Raw genomic sequence first — 20709 nt, forward strand, 5'->3', positions numbered from 1 at the left:
AATTAGATAGTGTCGTTGCCGATCAATGATCTACGTCGTTATATATTTTAAAAATCATGAAATAGAGGTTGATGTGTGTCCTTTCAGTCTGCCTCCATCTATGTGGCTGAACGACCCGACGGCCTGAGATGTCATATAACCCTAACCTGCATACAACTACCTTATTGAATCTCCAGATAATGTATTTCTGACATCTATCACCTGCTGTAGTTAAGATACTTTATTTTTCTGTTTTGGTAGTCTGTCCAATGTGACACTTGCCCTCCTCCACCGGCCCTAGTTTTGGATCTAGCTTGCTGTTCATTATTTTGATAATAAATCATAGCTAGCTAGCTATAACATCTTCATATATATATATATATATATATATATATATATATATATATATACAGTGTATATATATATATATATATATATATATATATATATATATATATATATATCAGTGGAGACTCCTCCATAGAGGTGGAGGAGGCCGGGCCTCCCCAATAATTAGAGAGAAGAGACAGATTTAAAAAAGCAATAATTATATTTATTTTATTTATTTATTTAACAAAAAACATATTTTAAATGTTTTTATATTAATATTATTTCCGTTTTGTTCATAAATCAGAATTTTTCCATGGCTAAAACCCAATATTGCAATTGTAAAGCACCTACAGGCCAGAATCCCTATCCGTTTGTATTGAGGGAGGCCAGGCCTCCCCCAGGAAAGTGGTTTCTCATAGAAGTCAATGTAATGCAATTTTTTTCATGGCAATATGTGATTGGCCAAATCACTGAAAATGGGTGGGCAACGGAGGCCTGGCCTCACCATGCATTGAGTCCAGGGCTGAAAGATTTACATTTTGTTCGTCCAATCACATGAAGCCATTTTGAGAATTCGCCAGTCACTTCAGTCAAAGAAACACTCGCCATAGTGGCTACGAGTGTCCTATCAACTTGTAGGACACGTCTAGAACACCCATGGCTATTATCCCTGAAAATAATAGCTCATTTGGCCAAATACTTTTGCTTAAAATGACCTCGGAAGTCGGCGAGATTCTGGCGCGATTTATACATCGAATAGGTAGACAACTTTTAGGATTTATTGAACAGTTTTATTTTTAATGTAGTCGATTTCGTCAATTTAATATTCGTAGTCAATTTAATATTCGTATGTGAATAGTGAAGCGAGCAAGCGGAAAAAATGTGGCCTCCTCAATTCTGGAAGTCACCAGCCTCCACTGGTACATATACTATATATACCATACAGGCTAAATACGGATCACTTGGTAAATGCATCATCTATTAAAGTAGCAAAGATCACACATTTGCATTGACCGCCAGTCAAACTTCTACCACTTCCTGAGTAAATCCAACGTTCCTACGCTGAGATGTGACCGTTTTAACTTGCGCCCCCCACTCGCGGATATCAGGAAGTATTAGCGCTATAGCGCTATTGGACGTTACCGTTAGCAACACATTCCAAGCGCTAGCTAGCTAGCAAGCACATCAATGTTTGTTTGCAACAATGAACCATGTGCTTGCCAACCAACATTGATAAAGCCACATTTAGAACAGCCAGACAGTTCCAAGCCAACTACTTAAATTTGAGAATAAACTTCAATAATTAAATGTTTTAGAAAGCCTATAATATTTTCCAGGACAACACAAGATTTCCATGTTAATTTTCAATTTTGTTCAGTTTCCATGCCTTTTCCAGGTCTGGAACAGGGCTCAATAATTTCCATGTTTTCCCTGTTTTCCAGGTAGCGTGGCAACCCTGAGTAAAGCACATTAAAAAGCACTTTTTGTAGTGTCTGATTTAGCAAAATGTTGGTCAATGATGTTCATTTATGTTCCAATAAGAAGTACCGTACATTCATGTAACTGCTTTGGAGTCAATTCTTAATGTAAACATTGATATGTTTAACAATGCTACATGTTATAGGGTTCCTTGAACCATTTATATAGCATTAGTTCTGAGAATCTCTTCATATTCAAGGAAAATTGATATTGTAACTAAATCGAATCGGAATCGAATCGAATCGTGAATGGAATCGGGAGCTGTGAATCGGAATCGAATCGTTTTGGGAAATCAGTGGCGATACCCAGCCCTAATTCATACTAGCTTATCCTGATGTGATTTAGAAAATGTAAGGATACTGGGTGGTAGAACGCACATCTAGGAAGAGTCATGAAAGGAGGGTCCTGAAATTTGATCGAGTGCAAAGACATCTTTTCATGGCTTTTCTAGTGTTAAATAAACATACAAAAAAACTGTTTCCCAAAACTCAAACCAAATGTAACCTTTCAATTTCCTCCAACAAATGATAAAGCCTACTACTACGACTACTACTACTACTGCTCACACCTGAGTTCCCGTAGTTGCGTGCAGTGCTGTAGCGTCTCCAGCAGGGCGGCGTTGAAGTTCATGGTCTTCAAGGACCCCAGGTTGGCCAGTGACAACGACCGGAGGTTCCGGCAGCGCTCGGCCACCTGCACCAGCCCCGTCCCTTTCAGGACCCCCGGCAGCCCGGCCAGGGTCAGCTTTCGCAGTCCCTCCGCCCCCTGCAACGCCGCCACGCCGGCGTCCCCTACGGCCCGCGCCCAGGCGCACGCCCGCGGCTCCATCGCGCACACGCGCGCGCATGGCTCCATGCGGGGCAGGGCCGAGACGAAGCCGGGACCTGTCAGCTCCAGTTCCTCCAGGGAGGGGCAGCCGGCCAGCAGGGCGCCCAGGGCCTCCGTGCCTTCCCTGGGGAGGAGGGAGAGGGAGGAGGAGGCCATCTCCGGCCCCCCCGGCCTGTAGCTCTGGAGCCCCACGCGAGGGGGCTTCCGTAAGCCCAGCAGCAGGGAGGAAGGGGAGGGGAAGTGGGGGGGTGCGTCGGAGGGGGGCGCATCCGACAAGGCGCAGACGGGCAGGGCGAGCGAACGCAGGCGGGAGAGTTTGGCCAGGCTGCAGCACAGGTGCGCGTCGCCGTCCAGCCCGGGCATAGCGTGCCGTCGGTTGTCGTGGTGATGGTAGTGCGTGTGGCTCAGGTTGAGCTGCGCCAGGTTGGGGCAGCCGGTCACCAGCCGGCTCATTGTCCCGGCGTCTAGCTCCTCCTCCCCCCCTCGGCCCCCGCCGCCGCACTCCTGGTAAGAGGCGTGGCCTATCCCGCCGAGGTTCAGACTGACCAATCGCGCGGCGTCCCTGACCCCCCCGCCGAGCAGGGACTGGATGATCTGAGTCCTTAGAGGGCCGGGGCACCGGCTGAAGTTCAGGTGCGTGGGGGAGTTGCCGTGGAGGGCCCGCCCTAGCAACGGCGCGTCCAGCCAGGAGCGGGGGAGCTGCAGCGCCTCCAGGTCGCCGTGGCGTCCGAGGCTCTGGGCCAACGAGGCGGCGGCGGGCCAGTGGGCGGGGTTCGGACCGGGAACTGAGACCAGGAAGACTCGCAGGTGTTCCGGAACACGAACGCTGAAGACCGCCAAGTAGAGGAGCAACAGGGTCTGATTCACCTGCAACAAACACACACATTATACACATATATGTACATGTCCTCCATAAGTATTTTACACATATACATGTCTTCCATAAGTATTATACACATATACATGTCTTCCATAAGTATTATACACATAGTACATGTCTTACATAAGTATTATACACATATACATGCCCTCCATAAGTATTATACACATATACATGTCTTACATAAGTATTATACACATATACATGTCTTACATAAGTATTATACACATATACATGTCTTACATAAGTATTATACACGTATACATGTCTTACATAAGTATTATACATATATACATGTCCTCTATAAGTATTGGGACAGTGAAGCATTTGTTGTCCTTATGGCCAAACAATTCGGTTTGGTTTCAAACAATGACTATAATATACATATTATAGGGTTAAAGAATAGATTTTATTTGAGGTTATTTGTGTATATTGGTTGAATCATTTAGAAATGACAACCATTTTATTGGACTTAAATTTGAGGATAGGCTTCCCAGTCTACTTGGACATTCCCCCGGATATGATGTCATGTAACAACTGCTTCATGAACAACACGCGCAAAAGGCATTGGTTAGTTCTCATTGGTTAGTTCTTGAACATGCAGCAAAAAAAAAAGGGGAGGAGAAAACAAACACACCCCAAATTACCGGCCGATTTGCATGATTACTATTATCACAGGACCTCCGTAATCAGCCAAATAGGGTAGGTCATTTTGGTGGAATTATTACTGATATTTTTACGGACATGGCCAATTCACACGGGAACACAGACGACACAGACGACCTATTACAACCTTATTACAAATTACCAGACGTCACCAGATAATACGAGTGCAACGAATAGGGAATCACTGTATACTAGGGATGGGAATCTCCATCCCCAGGTCGATGCGATACGCATCTCGATACATAGCCAACGATCCCATACATTAACGATACACATGTTACAGCTACCAATTTGGTATGATACGATTCATCTTCCAACTTCGATGCATCACGATTCAACACATACGATTCATCTTCCAACTTCGATGCATCACGATTCAACACAATCTTATAACAATGCAAATCGGTGGAAATTCAACTTAATTTGATTGTTCCATTTAGAACATAAGCAGTACCAGACTTATCATTAAGAATTATTGTTTGCGAAGTTACAAGATCCTTACACCCCACACATTTTTTCAAAGGATGCGAAGTTCTAATGTAGCCTATGGAGACATTGTAGTTGATCCCAAAGTCTGTTCAAACCCAGGCAGCAAGACCAGCAGGACAACACAACTACATCTTCTATCTAACTGGATAGTACTTCGTTTCCAATCATAGTTAGCTAGATTACTTACTTAGCTAGCTTACTTTTACTTATCAAATGTACATTTTGTGATAGTGTGTGTGCACTGTGTCTGTCTCCTCTCAGCTGTCTTGCATCACGCATAGCCCGCAGCGCAGAGCTATATCATCAGAGCTATCATCATATTTTTCAATACAAAACGGAGGTATGATATGCAGATATATATATATATGGTACATGGCAGTCCCACACGCCCGTCCCGCTCCAGTTCTGCATCCAGTTGAATGCATGTATTCAAGTAGATCGCGCAACCAGGGATTTGCCGACATGTGTGAAAGGGAGCAACACGGGAATCTACCGGCATTTGGCTCATGTGTGAACGGCGAAAATGCCCGGTCGACACAGCTTGGGATTCCATGGAAATTACAGGGGACTACAGTTTGGACACAGACAGACATTTGTGTTATTTTAACTGTTTACAAAAACATATTCAAGTTACAGTTATATAATAAATATGGTCTTAAAGTGCAGACTCTCAGCTTTAGGGTAAGGGTATTCACATCCAAATTGAAGGAAGGGTTTAGGAATTACAGCTCTTTAATATGTAGCTCCCTCTTTTTCAAGGGACCAAAAGTAATTGGACAATTGACTCAAAAGCTGTTTCATGGGCCAGTGTGGGCTATTCCTTCATTATTCCTATATCAATTAAGCAGGTAAAAGGTCTGAGTTGATTGGCATTTGCATTTGGAAGCCGTTGCTGTATACGCACAACATGCAGTCAACGGAGCTCTCAATGCAAGTGAAAAAGGCCATCCTTAGGCTGCAAAAACAAAAACAAAATCCATCAGAGAGATGGCGGGAACATTAATAGTGGCCAAATTAACTGTTTGGTACATTCTGAGAAAAAAATAACGCACTGGTGAGCTCGGCACCACAAAAAGGTCTGGACGTCCATGGAAGACAAGAGTGGTGGATGATCACAGCATCCTTTACATCAGGGTTGTCAAACATACGGCCCGTGGGCCGGATCAGGCCCGTGAACGAGTTTAATCCGGCCCATGAGATGATTTTGAAAAGCATAAAAATTAGATGTGGGGGTGTGACGGCTATCAGTAGCCTGGTTGTCTGTCTATATGTTTGTGGCTGTAGTAGTGTCTGTTCTGGTTGTCTGTGTGTGTGTGTGTGTCTCTTTAAAATCTACACAGGAGATGAGTCCTAGTCCAGGGGATCCACCCCCCTTGATAATTGGGAAATTATCCAGCCAATCATCAGAGGCCACACCAGCCAATCATCAGAGGCCACAAGATTCAAAAGACACTGAGGGACAAGCAGCAGCAACTGTTGTGTTTATCACCGTAATGAGGCACTGATCGTCATCATTTGAATAGTTTATTATTACAGGTAATACTGCCACTTATTTAAAATAGAACTCAGGCCCCGCCCATATGGCAGGGGTTACATTGGAGGCTCCGCTGAGATCACGTGGTTTCCAAACAAACTAAATAGTCAACTCAGTAAAATACAAAAGTTTCAACTCAAGTTTAGAACAACAACCATAAGTAAAGTAAAACACTATGTTTGTAACCAAGTTAAAGAACTGGTGTAGAGGAGAGGCAGTAGATGAGAAGAACGCGCTTATGATTGTTGTCCCAGGCAACACAGAAATAGCAAAAATAGAAGAAGTTCTACAGACTATAAAGTACTTGGGACGTGTGCGCGTGAGAGGTAGGATAGTAAGTGAGACATCAGATGACCTCCTGGTGCTCTGTGAGTGCCGAGGAACAGTAACTGATCCAGCTGTTCCCCCGAAAATACCTCCAGCAGAGGGAGAAAAAGCATGGCCAATCTATATTGTGCCGGAAGTTCAAGTAGAAACTGAGGAGTTCATCACCAAGCTACATGCTCTGCTTCAAGCGGAGGGCAAGTCAATGGGAGATGTAAAGGCTCTATTCACCGACCCAGAGGCAGCCCCCTCCTCCGTAGAGTCCATCCTACGTGCAGTTGGTGACCTGCTAGACAAAACCGTGAAGCCCTCATCAGAAAGTGGAGGATACCGACGTCTGCGCACCTTCTCAGGTACTGTGCCTACCCCAGCCGGGGAAGAAACATTCGACCATTGGATGGAGCAGGCTTACCTGATGGTGGAGGAGAGTGACTGTGCACCCAAAGAGAAACGGAGAAGGATTATGGAAAGCTTAAAGGGGCAGGCATATGAAGTAGTGAAGGCTGTGCGCTCATCCGACACCGACATAACCCCCGGAAAGTGCTTGGAAGCTCTGGAAAGTGCATTTGGACTGGCGGAATCTGGAGATGATCTCTACTTCGCGTTCCGACTGCAGCGCCAACAATCTGGAAAAAAACTGTCTGATTTCTTTAGAAGACTGGAGCGCTCTCTCTCCAAAGTTGTACAATGAGGCGGCCTACCGGCCAGTAACATGGATCGAGCTCGAGTGGAGCAATTGCTTAAAGGAGCAGTAGATGCTGACCTGATGTTGATCCAGCTGCGACTGAGAGAACGGAAGGATAACCCGCCCACGTTCCTTGACCTACTGCGGGGGATCCGCACAGAAGAGGAATATGAAGCCTCCAGAGCTAAACTAAATCCAGCTACGGTGCGCTCAGTCAACGCCCAACCACAAGCTGAAAACAAACTGTCAGAGATCCAAAGCCTAAGATCAGAGGTGGCAGGGTCCCGGCTCGTTGGCACTAGCTGCTGGACGCAGCTGTCAGGCTACTTGTAAAGTGGAGACAAAGCAGCCACTGCCCGATGAGATCCTGATGGTGGAATCCTCCTCCATGAGCCCTCTCCCTGCAGGGGTGCTCCTACAGTCCATGGTGATTCCAAGTCATGCGGTTGATGTGAACCGGTTCACAGTGCTTATCCAGAATGAGTCCCTCAAGGATGCAACCATACCTGTCGGAACCATCCTAGGCCGCCTGTGCCGCACCGATGTAGTCACAGCGGTGTCAAAACAACCGTCAGCCTCAGAGGACTTTGACACAAGTCTGATCGATTTCGGAGACTCACCTGTTCCTGAAGAGTGGAAAGCACGACTCCGACAAAAGCTGTCTGAGAGAGGCGACGCATTCTCCCTACACGAACTGGATGTGGGACTGGCAAAAGGAGTGGAGCATCGCATCCGCATGTCAGACCAGAGACCCTTCCGTGAACGATCCAGGCGCATCGCACCTGCAGACATCGATGACGTGAGACAACATATCCAGAAGCTATTGGCTGGGGGCATCATCAAAGAATCCAGAAGCCCATATGCTTCACCAATAGTCGTTGTCAGAAAGAAAAATGGAGCGATCCGGATGTGTATCGACTACCGTACACTGAACAGCCGAACTGTCCCTGACCAGTACACCACGCCCCGGATCGACGAGGCTCTGGATTCTCTGTCTGGCAGCAAATGGTTCTCTGTCCTAGACTTGAGGAGTGGCTACTACCAATTAGCTATGAACGAAGAGGACAAGGAAAAAACTGCGTTCATCTGTCCTCTCGGATTCTATGAGTTTGAAAGAATGCCCCAAGGCATCACAGGAGCGCCTGCAACCTTCCAAAGGTTGATGGAGAAAGCAGTCGGAGACATGAACCTCCTCCAAGTACTGGTCTATCTCGACGACCTGATCGTTTTTGGCAAGTCATTGGAAGAACACGAGGAGAGACTACTGAAAGTCCTCGACCGACTCCGAGAAGTTGGCCTCAAGATCTCGATCGACAAATGCCACTTCTGTCAGACAAAGGTCAAATATGTCGGCCACATCGTCTCGGCTGATGGTGTTGCTGCCGATCCGGGAAAGATCGAGGCTGTCACCGCCTGGCCTAGGCCCACCAACCTGAAGACATTGCAGTCGTTCCTGGGTTTCTGTGGATATTATCGTAGATTCCTCCACAACTACTCACCCATTGTCCGTCCCCTTACGGAGTTAACGAAGGGGTACGCCCCCACCCAGCGTGGGAAAAGACCTGGAAAGGGAAAAAGTGAGGTGTACCTGGATGAGCGAGAACCCTTCGGAGAGAGATGGGACCAGTCGTGCACTGAGGCCTTTGAGAAAATCAAACACTGCCTCACCAACGCCCCAGTCCTGGCGTTCGCAGACCCCAGCAAACCTTACACCCTGCATGTGGATGCTAGTCTGGCCGGCCTCGGCGCAGTGCTCTATCAGGACTACCCAGAAGGCCTGAGGCCAGTGGCATTCGCCAGCCGAAAGTTGAGCTCTTCAGAACGGAACTACCCCATCCACCAGCTAGAGTTCTTGTCACTGAAGTGGGCCCTCGTCGAAAAGTTCCACGACTATCTATATGGAGCCCGTTTCACGGTACGTACAGACAACAATCCTCTGACGTATGTCCTTACCACTGCAAAGCTCAACGCAACTGGACATCGCTGGCTGTCAGACTTGTCAGTGTACAACTTTGACATCATCTACAGACCTGGCCGGAATAACATCGATGCAGACCTACTGTCAAGGCTGGAGCCCAGAGAAGAGGATTCCGACTGGAAGAGTATACCCCAGTCTGGTGTCAAGTCCATCTGCCAGCAGGTCGGTGTCCTGGGATCCTCCCAAGCCTCACCAAGGTTTGCGGAACAACTTGGAGCGTCCCCTGAGTGTGTGCCCGACGTATACGCTTTCCCCACAAGCGTGCACATGAACACTCTTGGACAGCTGTCCAGACAAGAGCTCATCGTGGCTCAGGGCCAAGATCCTGTGATTGGAGCGACGATTCATGCAGTGAAGCATGGTGATTGGCTTAAGGATGTAGTGCCTTCTCCTGACATCCAGTCCATGAAGAAGGAAATGGGAAAGTTCGTCATGAAGGATGGGCTGCTGTACCGCTTGAGCCAAAGCCATTCAGGAGAGAACATCCAGCAGCTTGTGCTACCAGCTGAGTTCAGGCCAGTGGTTTTGAAGTCCATGCATGATGACTTAGGTCATTTGGGAGCAGAAAGGACGACTGACATGATAAGAAGCCGTTTCTACTGGCCAAAGATGGCTGCCAACGTCGAGCAGTATGTGAAGAACTGCGGAGAGTGCATTCTAAGGAAAAGGCCAAGCCACAAAGCTGCCCCGTTGCACCAAATAGTCAGTGCTGGGCCACTGGACCTTGTCTGTATCGATTTCCTGTCCATGGAGCCGGATTCAAAGGGAATCAGCAATGTGTTAGTATAACGGACCACTTTACGAGATATGCACAGGCCTTCCCGACCAAAAACCAAAAGGCCCTCACAGTCGCCAAGATATTAGTGGAGAAGTATTTTGTGCATTATGGACTACCAACTCGAATCCATTCCGACCAAGGACGAGACTTCGAGTCTAAAGTGATCAAAGAACTGCTGAGGATAATGGGCATAAGGAAATCCCGAACGACCCCCTACCACCCACAGGGTGATCCACAGCCGGAAAGATTCAACCGGACATTGCTGTCCATGCTGGGCACGCTAAGCCAAGAAAAGAAACGACACTGGAGCCAACATGTTGTACATCTCGTACATGCGTACAATAGCACCAAATGTGACTCCACAGGATACTCTCCCTACTTTCTAATGTTCGGGAGAGAAGCCAAACTCCTTGTGGATGTATGCTTCGGGACACAGCCCGATGATGGAGAACGTCAGCACTCGTCATATGTCACAAAGCTCAAGCAAGATCTTCAGAAGGCCTACCAGATGGCTACGGAGGCCTCGAACAAAACACATCTTCGCAACAAGAAGGCATACGACAAGAGAGTCAGGTTTCAGAATATAGAGCCTGGCGACAGAGTGCTTATCAAAAATCTAGGCCTCAAAGGGAAACACAAGCTGGAGAATCGATGGTGTGAGACTCCATATATCGTCACAGAGAAGATGCCAAACCTGCCTGTCTACAAGGTGAAACCTGAGAGTGGGAACGGAAGGTCAAAACCCTACATCGAGATCATCTCCTGCCCATAGGAGAGCTGGTGCGGATGCCAGTAGCAGTCAATGATGACCCCGTGCCCTCAAGGCCTAGAACTCGAACAGAGACTCAGAACAAGAAAAAGAGAGTGACTACGGACAAGGAAAAGAGAGTGACAACCGACCACAAAGTACAACACGAATGTGAATCCTCGGACTCTTCCGATCTGGAGTGCAGCTGGCCAAACGGGCCATCCTATCGAACATACCTAGAGAAGGTCCTGGAGAGAAGAGAAAGGTCCACTCTAAGTCCAAGACAGAGTGAAGCACATATGGAAGCAAGTGACAATCATGCAGATTCAGCAAGCAACAGTCAGTCAGAGTCAGAAAGTGACAGTCGTTCAGAGCCAGATCACTGCACCCAAGAAGACCGGAACCCAGAGACTGCACCAGAAACTGACTCAGAAGCGGAACCAGTTTCCAGTGAGGAAGATGATAGAAGAATGTCCACTAGATCACAGGCAAAACGTTCCCCTAAACAAGCTAGGCCAAAAAGATTAGTAAATCCAATAATGAGACTTACCTATGATGAGCCTGGTAGAGCAAGGGACAAACCTCTTACCATTTTCCACCGAGGTGTGGTTATTAAGATTAGAAAGACCTAGAGTAGGCAAAGTCAGCTCACGCTACACCCTTTTATGTTTTTGAATTAAAGTTTGTTTATTGAGTCTGCTGAGGACATCAGACATTTAGCAGGGGGAGAGTGTAGCCCAGCTACTAAAGTGAGCTATGAGCATTTCAATAAATAAGTCCATTTAATAAATAAGCATCATTTCATGGTTATGTACACGGTTATTAACATTGTTATAAGTTTATAATGTGTACTTGTTTACAAGCTCTAATGTGAGTTCGCTCATTGGTTATATGTCATTCATTCATTTCTTTATTTCATGGGTCCATCGGGAAGAGCTAGCCAACTGTAATGTATGCTGAGAGAGAGGGGGCGGGACTTTGTACTAATAGCGTTAGGTTGCACTAAGTAACGTGTCAGAATGTTTGAGGACATCGTCGAGTGAAGTAAGACTTGTATATGCTGTGTGTAACAATTCGGGAATCAACGAACAGTTATTCCTTTGGATGTTGGTGCACATTGAAGCTACCAGAGGTAAATACATATGTCTGGTGTTTGTTTATAAGCTACATCTACTCGTTGTAGTATGTTATATTTGACTGTAGAGCTAATCGCGGCAAGCGGTTAGCTTAGCATAATTACGTTAGCATGTTGCTAGCATTTGCTGAGTGATAAATAGTTTCTAGCTATATCAAAACGAAATAGCTATTGGATTTTGTAGCTCAGTGTATTCTGTTAATTCAGAATTGGAAGTCGAGAGACCAAGCAACAGAAAAGCTCTCCGGTGGACAAGGAGACCGTTTCCAATCGCCTGGAGTAACTCGAGACCGTCCAGTGAATCTTCGCGCCCGTGTCCTTCAATCATTCTCCTGCACTCGTGGGAGAGCGCTGGACCCCATCCCCCCTCATCTCTGCCTCTTTTTACACCATCTTTCAAACCCCTCGTTTACCTACGAGTTCCCCACGAGGTTACGTGAGTACTGAACCACGCACGAGCTTTTGTTTTGGGCTCGTGTGGACGAGTTTAGTGGCCATAACAGTTTCAAGGCCCCCCCGCTCACAAGCAACGTCAGCTGCAACGGTAACACTGGTTAATGGACTGAGTTACAGAGTGCGTGTGTGTGTGAGTGTGGGCCCACCTTTTTATTTTACTGAATGATATATTGTACAATTGTGAATCCTTTGAGTTGACTGAGTTTATTGGAAACATTACATTTATTTCCTTGAAAGGAATTGGAATAGGCTTTGAGCCTATATTTTGTTATGTGATATTGTGATATTGTCTGTTGACATTGTATTGCGAATATTGTCTATTGACTTTGTATAACATTATAATTGACTACCAACACTTTAAATGTAGCATTTAGTAAATAAATATATACCCTTTGGTATTTGCATTTAAAGCCACTGTGTTGTGTCATAAACAGGTAATAGGCAATTCATATGATATATTAAAACATAAATACATTAAAAGGATTAAAAAGGAAGTCCTTAAAATACTTCCACATAGTTAATGGAGGCACTGATCGTCATAATTTGAATAGTTTATTATTACAGGTAATACCGCCACTTATTTAAAATAGAACTCAGGCCCCGCCCATATGGCAGGAGTTACATATACATATACATATACATATATGGCTATTTATATAATAGGCTATTTACTATTATATAAATAGCCATTTCTACTTTCACGCCTCCTCCGCGCTGCATTTCCTCGACCTCTCATTGGCTGTGCTGTCCACACGGGTCGTTGCCCATCTCAGACTAGCAGAATGTAGTTCCGTCGGCCGATAAAATGAAACATGTTTGAAAAGATCTGGAGCCCAGCGACGGCCCTAACGACGGGGTCGGCGGCCCTCCGATTGAGTCTCTGAGCCTGTCACATTAAACGAGCGTCGGAGACGGCGCATCCCCGGGTTTGCAACGACTGGAGGATTTTGTCTCCGACCGCAAAAACTGGTCGGCGACAGCTAAATCGGGGTTAAAATCGTCTAGTGTGTACTCTGCTTTAGGCTGGTCTAGGGATGCACCGAACATTCGGCCACCGAATGTATTCGGCCGAATATCGCAAAATAAAGCACATTCGGTATTCGGCCGAATGTGTGAAAACACCGAATGTTTACCACCGAATAGTGGGCATGTTTTGATGAAGTTCCAGCGCCATCTAGTGGCGAAGATAATACCTATACTGATCCGATCTGGATCTCTCATAAACTGAACACGGACATTTCATTGAGTTAGATTCGTTCATTATTATTTTTGTAGCACTGCATTTTTTCTCTACAGTGTGAACACGAAGTGCAATTTGTTGAAGATATTCAGTGATATAAATATATAGATATATAAATAAACAAAGGACACCTTTTACACCCATTATGAGTGTTTACAGTGAGAGTGTGGGAGAGTTCTTAGATACTCATCTTTTTCGCAGCCATCTTTATTTTATTTATTGTGCTTTGTTGGTATAGACTGATGTCTGCTGGAATGTTCAATAAAAGTTATTTTTTTTCAATCTCAATTTCTTTCTTTGAGAAGCATGAATGAAAAGCAAAATGTATTTAGTTTATGCAATGATAAAATTAAAAACTGCCGATACACATTCGGTATTCGGTATTCGGTATTCGGCCAAGTGTTTCCTTAAATTCGGCTTCGGCCAAGAATTTTCATTTCGGTGCATCCCTAGGCTGGTCACAATAAAAGGCCACTCTAAAATGTGCAGTTTTATCACACATCACAATGCCACAGGTGTCGCAAGTTCCACCAGAGCTGTTGCCTGTGAATTGGATGTTAATTTCTCTACCATAAGCCGTCTCCAAAGTCGTTTCCAATTCCAATTCTCGGAAAAGCCTTTGGAGACAGCTTATGGTAGAGAAATGAACATTAAATTCACAGGCAACAGCTCAGGTGGACATTCCTGCCAATCGCACGCTCCCTCAAAACTTGCTACATCTGTGGCATTGTGCTATGTGATAAAACTGCACATTGTAGAGTGGCCTTTTATTGTGACCAGCCTAAGGCACATCTGTGTAATAATCATGCTGTCTAATCAGCATCTGGATAAGCCACACCTGTCAGGTGGATGGATTATCTCAGCAAAAAAGGGCCTTTTGTGAACATAGAAAAAGTCTTAGGTCTTTGATTACAATTAGTGAAAATTAGGAGCAAAAACAAGTGTTAATATTTATATAACGTTTATATTTTTGTTCAGTGTAATATATGCAAATACCCTCAAATAAAAGCTGACAATCTATACTTTAACCTCATAGTAATTGTTTGATTTAAAATCCAAACAAGTCTGGATTTCCGTCTTTGTCCGGTAAAATCTGTTGAAGTCCGACATATTTAAACCTCTTCGGTCATAATGTCCGGAATACAATTTGCAAAAATTAAATTGTCACATATTCTGATGCCTTCTATATTAAAAAAGACGAATATATAGGCTATATTTTTATTTATTTATGTATTAATGTGTAGGCTAGCCTATACGATGAAGAAACAGCGGTAATAGCCTCCCTAGCGGCAGGGTTGCCAGATGGGATTGACAATTTACAGCCTAACCAGTCTATAACCGCTAAATCCAGTAGCCCATTCGGTGGTAAACCGCCCCATCTGGCAACCCTGCCTCGCGGGCCACCATAGTGAGCGAGAGATGCCAGAACAGTAAAAGGGAGAGCATTTTATCAGATTCCCAAAGATCCCGAAAGACGACATAAATGGATTACTGCAATTAAACGTGCTAGAAGCGAAAAGAGCGCTGTACAGAATACAACACTTCCTAACGTTAATATCTTATCTATTTAACAGGCTTTTATTACGGTTTCTGACCATTTTATTATACTAATAGGCAAGTTTGAGCTATGCATTATGGCATGGATTTTGCAGGGCTAACAAAGGCTAAGCTGAAAGAAGCCTGTTGCTCACTAACATGTTGCGGGACATTTTCTGTTAAGGTAATTATAGATGTCGGGATACTGCAGGTCTGGAAGGTTGTCCGTCCGTTCAATACTGGTGAAAAGCACCCTGGGGGCATTTTAAGGGTCAGTAATGTTTAATCTATCAAGTTTTGGAATATAGTAGGGATGTCCCGATCACTACCGATACCGATACCTGGGCTTCAGGTATCTGTGATACCGATATCAATCCGATATTTGTATTTATTGTTTTACTCCTGAATAATAACAAATACTTCCCCAGTATAGTCCACAACAACAGTTGGCTATTAAAGACTGCCAGCCTTTATTCAAGCAACAAAAACAGTACTCTGCAGTACTCAGTGACCAACTGGTTTAAAGTTAAAACAATTTAAAAAGCAGCATTCAGCATTGTAAAAAAAAAAGAGTTACTGTCTGATTTCTAGTTTTAGTGCCTTCAGGTTTTTATTCTATTTATCTTCTTTTACAAATTAGGGGTGCAACGGTTCAGTTGGCTCACGGTTCGGTATGAACCTCGGTTTTTGGGTCGCAGTTTCGGTTCGGTAAGTTTCTCTTTTTTTTTTTAAATGCTACAAACTGTTACTTTACTTTATTTTGCTTATACTTATGGAACTTTAACATTTAGACACATTCCAGAATATGACTGGTATATTGTATAATATAAATATATATAAACAAAAAACACTTTCAAATGTAAAAAAATTACATTTCAAATGTGACTTGTTGACTGGAAATACAGATCATAAGCTTTCAAATGATGTGTCATACGTCGAAATCTGAAAAAAGATGACGAAGTTAGACCCATTTGAACGCCAGGCACATATCGGGTTAAACTCTCTGTCATCCAGAAAAACGGAAGCAAACGCTGCTAACAGCTAGCGGCTAACAAAGCACAGCGCTACAAATGTCTAAACTGTATTTTAATAACATCACAACATGCTGATAGAACATCAACATGCTAAAAACACATAACTACACATAATTAGATGATCACACAGTCCTTGCTTTTGAACACGTCCTACAATTAAAGTATGTTTACAAGCCATGTATCACTTATCGTTAGCCTCAAACAATAACAATGAACCCATAACACAAAGTATAGCCGTTTCACGCGAGTGGTTTATGGTTTCACCAGCTGGCGTCACAAAAAAAGTGCCTCTTAGGCTTGAGGACTAGTATAAAATAGGAGAGGAAGAAATTAAAGTAAAAATGCCCTTTAGCTATGAGAGCTGTATCCCATATACCCATTATGCACATTTTAAGCGCATATAGGACACAAGTGAAGCATTTCTGCGACACGCGTTTCTGTTCACTGTTTTCAATCCCTCATTCAATACCAAAACCAGAATGAATGACTCCACAACGCAGATTTGTAGCAATCCAGGGCTTCCTCAAACTGTTGCCATCTTCTCAACTCCGCTCGCCATGAACAAACATCCGACTTTGAATGAAACACAGGATAAACCGAAAACCGTCACGGTTCACTAGTGTATTGAACCGTGGAACGCGAACCGAACAGTCCGTAAAAAAACCGAGAACCGTTGCACCCCTAGAAAAAAGCTATTCAAAGTAGCAAAGGTGACTAGGCTGCCCAGTGTGGCACGGATACAGCCCTGCACATATGGCATAGCGCATGCGAATCATGAAGGCCTATATTACTATATAGCTTGCATCTTATCGTATCGGATGAGAAATAGACATTAAATGGCATATATAGGCTACACAACAGCTAATTACCGCAACAAACACCTATATTATATTTTAATATGATGACCGGAATTTCTCCTGTTTGTCCGGGACATTGAAATCTTCCTGGACACGTTGACCGGCACCCTGAAACAAGTATAAAGACAAGAGAAGAAAATACTTCTGTAGTGTCCTGTATATACACACACCAGCGTTAATAGAACACACACATACCTACCTCCCCGGGTGCAAGGCGGGCCGTGAACTCCTGTAGTTGTTGGTAGTGTGGCACACTGCTCTGGCCCATCATCAGCTGGCAGCAGACACTGGCGCCCTCTCTGGTCACGTCCGGTATCTCCAACTGCAGCCCCAACCTCAGGAGGCTGCAACAACAGGGCACCACGCCGTAACTGGGCGTCAACAGTGTCTGTCTCAGCGCCGACAGGCGGCTCAGCGAATCCTTGCACTCCGAGCTCAGCTGGGCCGAGTCGAACCCGGGGGCCACATCGAAAGCGAGAGAGCGGAGAAGAGAGAGGGCCGGGAGGAGGCGGGAGAGGCGGAGGGAGGTGAGGCGACACCCCGACAGGTCCAGGTGCACCACGGATCGGCAGCGACTCAGCTGCTCCATGGTGGACCCAGACAGCCAATAGCAGCCGCTCAGGCTGAGGGACTGAACTCGATTGGACAGCTGCTTCAGAACTTGGCACGCACTGATGTCGCTGGCCTGTGGATGAGTGTTCAGAATCAGGAAACAGGAAACAACGAATGACAAATTATCAGGAACCCTGAATGACACTTAAAACGGTTAAGGTTTTAAGGTTAGGTTTCAGGTTACGATTTGGGTTAAGAGTAGGGGATAGGGTAGGGTCGTCCCAAGGATCCCACTTAGCATCTACCATAGACTCACCCTCTCAATACATTTAACCCGGCAGAAAATTCTCCTCAGGACATTAAGATCATGTTCTCACATGAAAATCCGAATCATGACCCGGAGCAAGTGGATGAGATTGCAACATTGTTGCATAAATTATTTATCTGATTTGTGTTCTCACAGCCCTTTATGTAAACGAAGTAACACATTTGTAATCGAAGCAACATACGTCATTGAAGCAATCAAAGCAAGCAATCAAAGCAACAGACGTGGTAGTTGATTGGTCAGAAAATGTTTGAGGGAATTCAACAGAGACACGAATGATGGACAAACAACAACGTATGGCATTTGCCCTACTAGCACTTCTTTTTGGTTTTTGGTGCCAGATAATGGCAAATCAAGATCAATATGAGCATGAGCGGGAAATAGATCTTCACGCTTCCGCTTTTATCCAGATCAACATGCGCTGTTGTTTTCCTATGGACAGCCTCAAGCAGCGTTCTCACCAAAAGTGAAGTGATGCGTCGGTTGTTTTCTCCGGGAGTGACTTCGAATGCACATTCTCACAGCTCCAAACGACGCAGAGCAAAGCTACTTTTATCCAAAACTCTGATTCAAGCAAATGTTCTAGTGAGAACACACCCTAAAGGCCCTTGCACACCAATGCGTTTTTTACGTCCGTTAAAAAAATAAATTAGAACTCATGTTGTGTCAATCACGCTTGCACACCGAATCCGTAATATAACTCATTAGGGGAAGGAAGGAGGAGGGACAGCACACGCTTCCCGTCCGACAAAAGCTTGGATCGAGGGCTGACTTTCAATAGATCGCAGCGAGTGAGCTGCTCTGCTACGTACGAAACCCTGACCCAGAATCAGGTCGTCTACGAGTGATTTAGCACCAGGTCCTCCACAAACATGCGGTGCGTATCAGGAGAGGGGCGACACTCATCCGGCCGCACCCCAACCCCGTCACGAACGGCTCTACTCACCGGCCCCGAAGGACCGGCTATCCTGGGCCAACCGAAGGTCCGCGGCGCTACGGTATCGTTCCGTTTAGGGGGGATTCTGACTTAGAGGCATTCAGTCATAATCCCACAGATGGTAGCTTCGCACCATCTAACAACACCGTAATATTCGTCCGTCAAAAAAAAATCAGGAACAGGTTCGATTTTCTGCGTTTTTCGCGTCCGTCAAAAGCCTTTTGAGAGTTGTTATTGACCACTCCGCCATGGTATAGACTGGGACACATCGTCAAATTACAACTGCAGGACAGTTGGATTAATGTTTACGGAAGTACAAGTCTCAAGTATTATCTCGGCGGTTAGTCGAGTGAAAGAAAACAACATACAGATGATAATTCACACAATATAATACCACGAAAGCGTACGGCACTAAACAATAACATTCATTTGGGCAGCATCATACTCAAACTCAGGCAGAAGGGCAGGGTCCGGCCAGGTTCACACTGTCACAGACTGCCAGTGCATCATACAGGTACATAATTCAGCATGGTTATAGAGGTTTCTTTTTCTATTCTACTATTCTATTCTACTTCTGCTGTCTGCGTCTCCCTGGGTATTCCTAGACCAGATGGCAAACAGTAAAGAAATGCCACAATTTCCCAGGACTTAAGAAACGAGATGCCCAACAAAGGATTTGACAAACCCTGGCCTATTTTGCGCAACAAGTAGACTCTGATGCAGCGGAGACAGGGTTGCCAGATGGGCTGGTTTTTGGTGGATTTAGCCGTTTTTAGACTGTGGTTAGGTTGGAAATTCTCAATCCCATCTGGCAACCCTGAGCGGCGAGTCTACAAATGGTATGATTACAGATATCACACTGCAGGAGATGCACACCTCGCTTTGTTAAAAGAAATAAAGATTTATTGTACTTTTCTATTGATAATACATTCTACTGTTGTGGTCTACCATTTGGTTTTAGTTATATTGCTCTCAGTTGTTTGTACCTTTTGCTAAATCAAGCATTTAGAATGTAGAGTGCATAACGTAAAAAAACGCAACGGACTCCGCAACGGACCGGTGTGCAAGGTCTCTGTGCGTAACGAAAACGCACGCATTGGTGTGGAAAGACCTTAAGAGTGACTGAAAAACACAATAATGCCCCAGGCTACAGTCATAGCTCAGAGTGTGTGTGTGTGTGTGTGTGTGTGTGTGTGTGTGTGTGTGTGTGTAGTCTTTGAATTACCATGTACTCCTCGGACAGGCAGACGGTGTTGAGGAGGGTCTTGTCATGGCAGAGGTTGTGGAGTTTGCGGCAGACGCGCGCCACGTTGAGGAGGAGGTCGGACACAGGAATGTAACACAGGATGCTCAGAAGAATCTCATCAGAAAAATCGGAAATCCCAATAGAGACGGATGGCATCCCATCCTCTCCACACACAGCCTAAAGACCAGAGATATAGGGCCGGTTTCACAGACAAGGCTTAAGCCTAGTCCTGGACTAAATCACACTTTCAATGTAAAATCTCCATTGAAGATGCTTTTTAGTCCAGGACTAGGCTTAAGCCTTGTCTGTGAAACCGGCCCATAGAGTACAAACATACAAGCACGCACACAGTTAAATACACATAAAAATAGCCTCTCAAACCAAACGACCATGGCTGTCAATCATATTGAGATGATGGGTAGGATGCACTTGGATGTGCGAGACCCAATGATGTTTGGTGACTGTCTGAGCGAGACCCAAGATTCTATATCATATTATGATATAGAATCTTGGGTCTCGCTCAGACAGTCACCAAACATCCTAATATAATATCATGGACAAGATATTCATCTAGCTCTGGAGATCCACATGTCCATCATTCAATGCCAGCTGTGGTATGTTGTTAGTGTTAGCGATCCAACAGGACAATGAACACCTCCTCCCCACTAGCACACAAACTAGTCTTCATTTTTC

General features: G+C 45.0%; 1 protein-coding gene across 2 annotated transcripts in view; it reads right to left on the bottom strand.

Annotated features, from left to right (window-relative positions):
- The window catches only part of fbxl18 (F-box and leucine-rich repeat protein 18), a 34334-nt gene extending 14152 nt beyond the window's left edge, over positions 1-20182 (bottom strand). The window contains exons 1-3 of one of the 2 annotated variants that reach the window (XR_013937286.1): positions 19996-20182; positions 17152-17641; positions 2357-3483 (exon numbers count right to left, since the gene is read on the bottom strand). Coding sequence is in view for 1 of the 2 variants with exons in the window: in XM_080524139.1 (XP_080380265.1) it covers positions 2357-3483; positions 17156-17641; positions 19996-20172 (1790 nt within the window). In the remaining variant the exon portion in view is untranslated. The remainder of the gene's footprint in view (positions 1-2356; positions 3484-17151; positions 17642-19995) is intronic. The other variant, XM_080524139.1, reaches the window with a different exon arrangement.
- Between the last annotated feature and the right edge of the window lie 527 nt (positions 20183-20709).

This window comes from Nansenia antarctica (genome assembly GCF_963989245.1).
Source record: "Nansenia antarctica genome assembly, chromosome: 2".
Classification (NCBI taxonomy): domain Eukaryota; kingdom Metazoa; phylum Chordata; class Actinopteri; order Argentiniformes; family Microstomatidae; genus Nansenia; species Nansenia antarctica.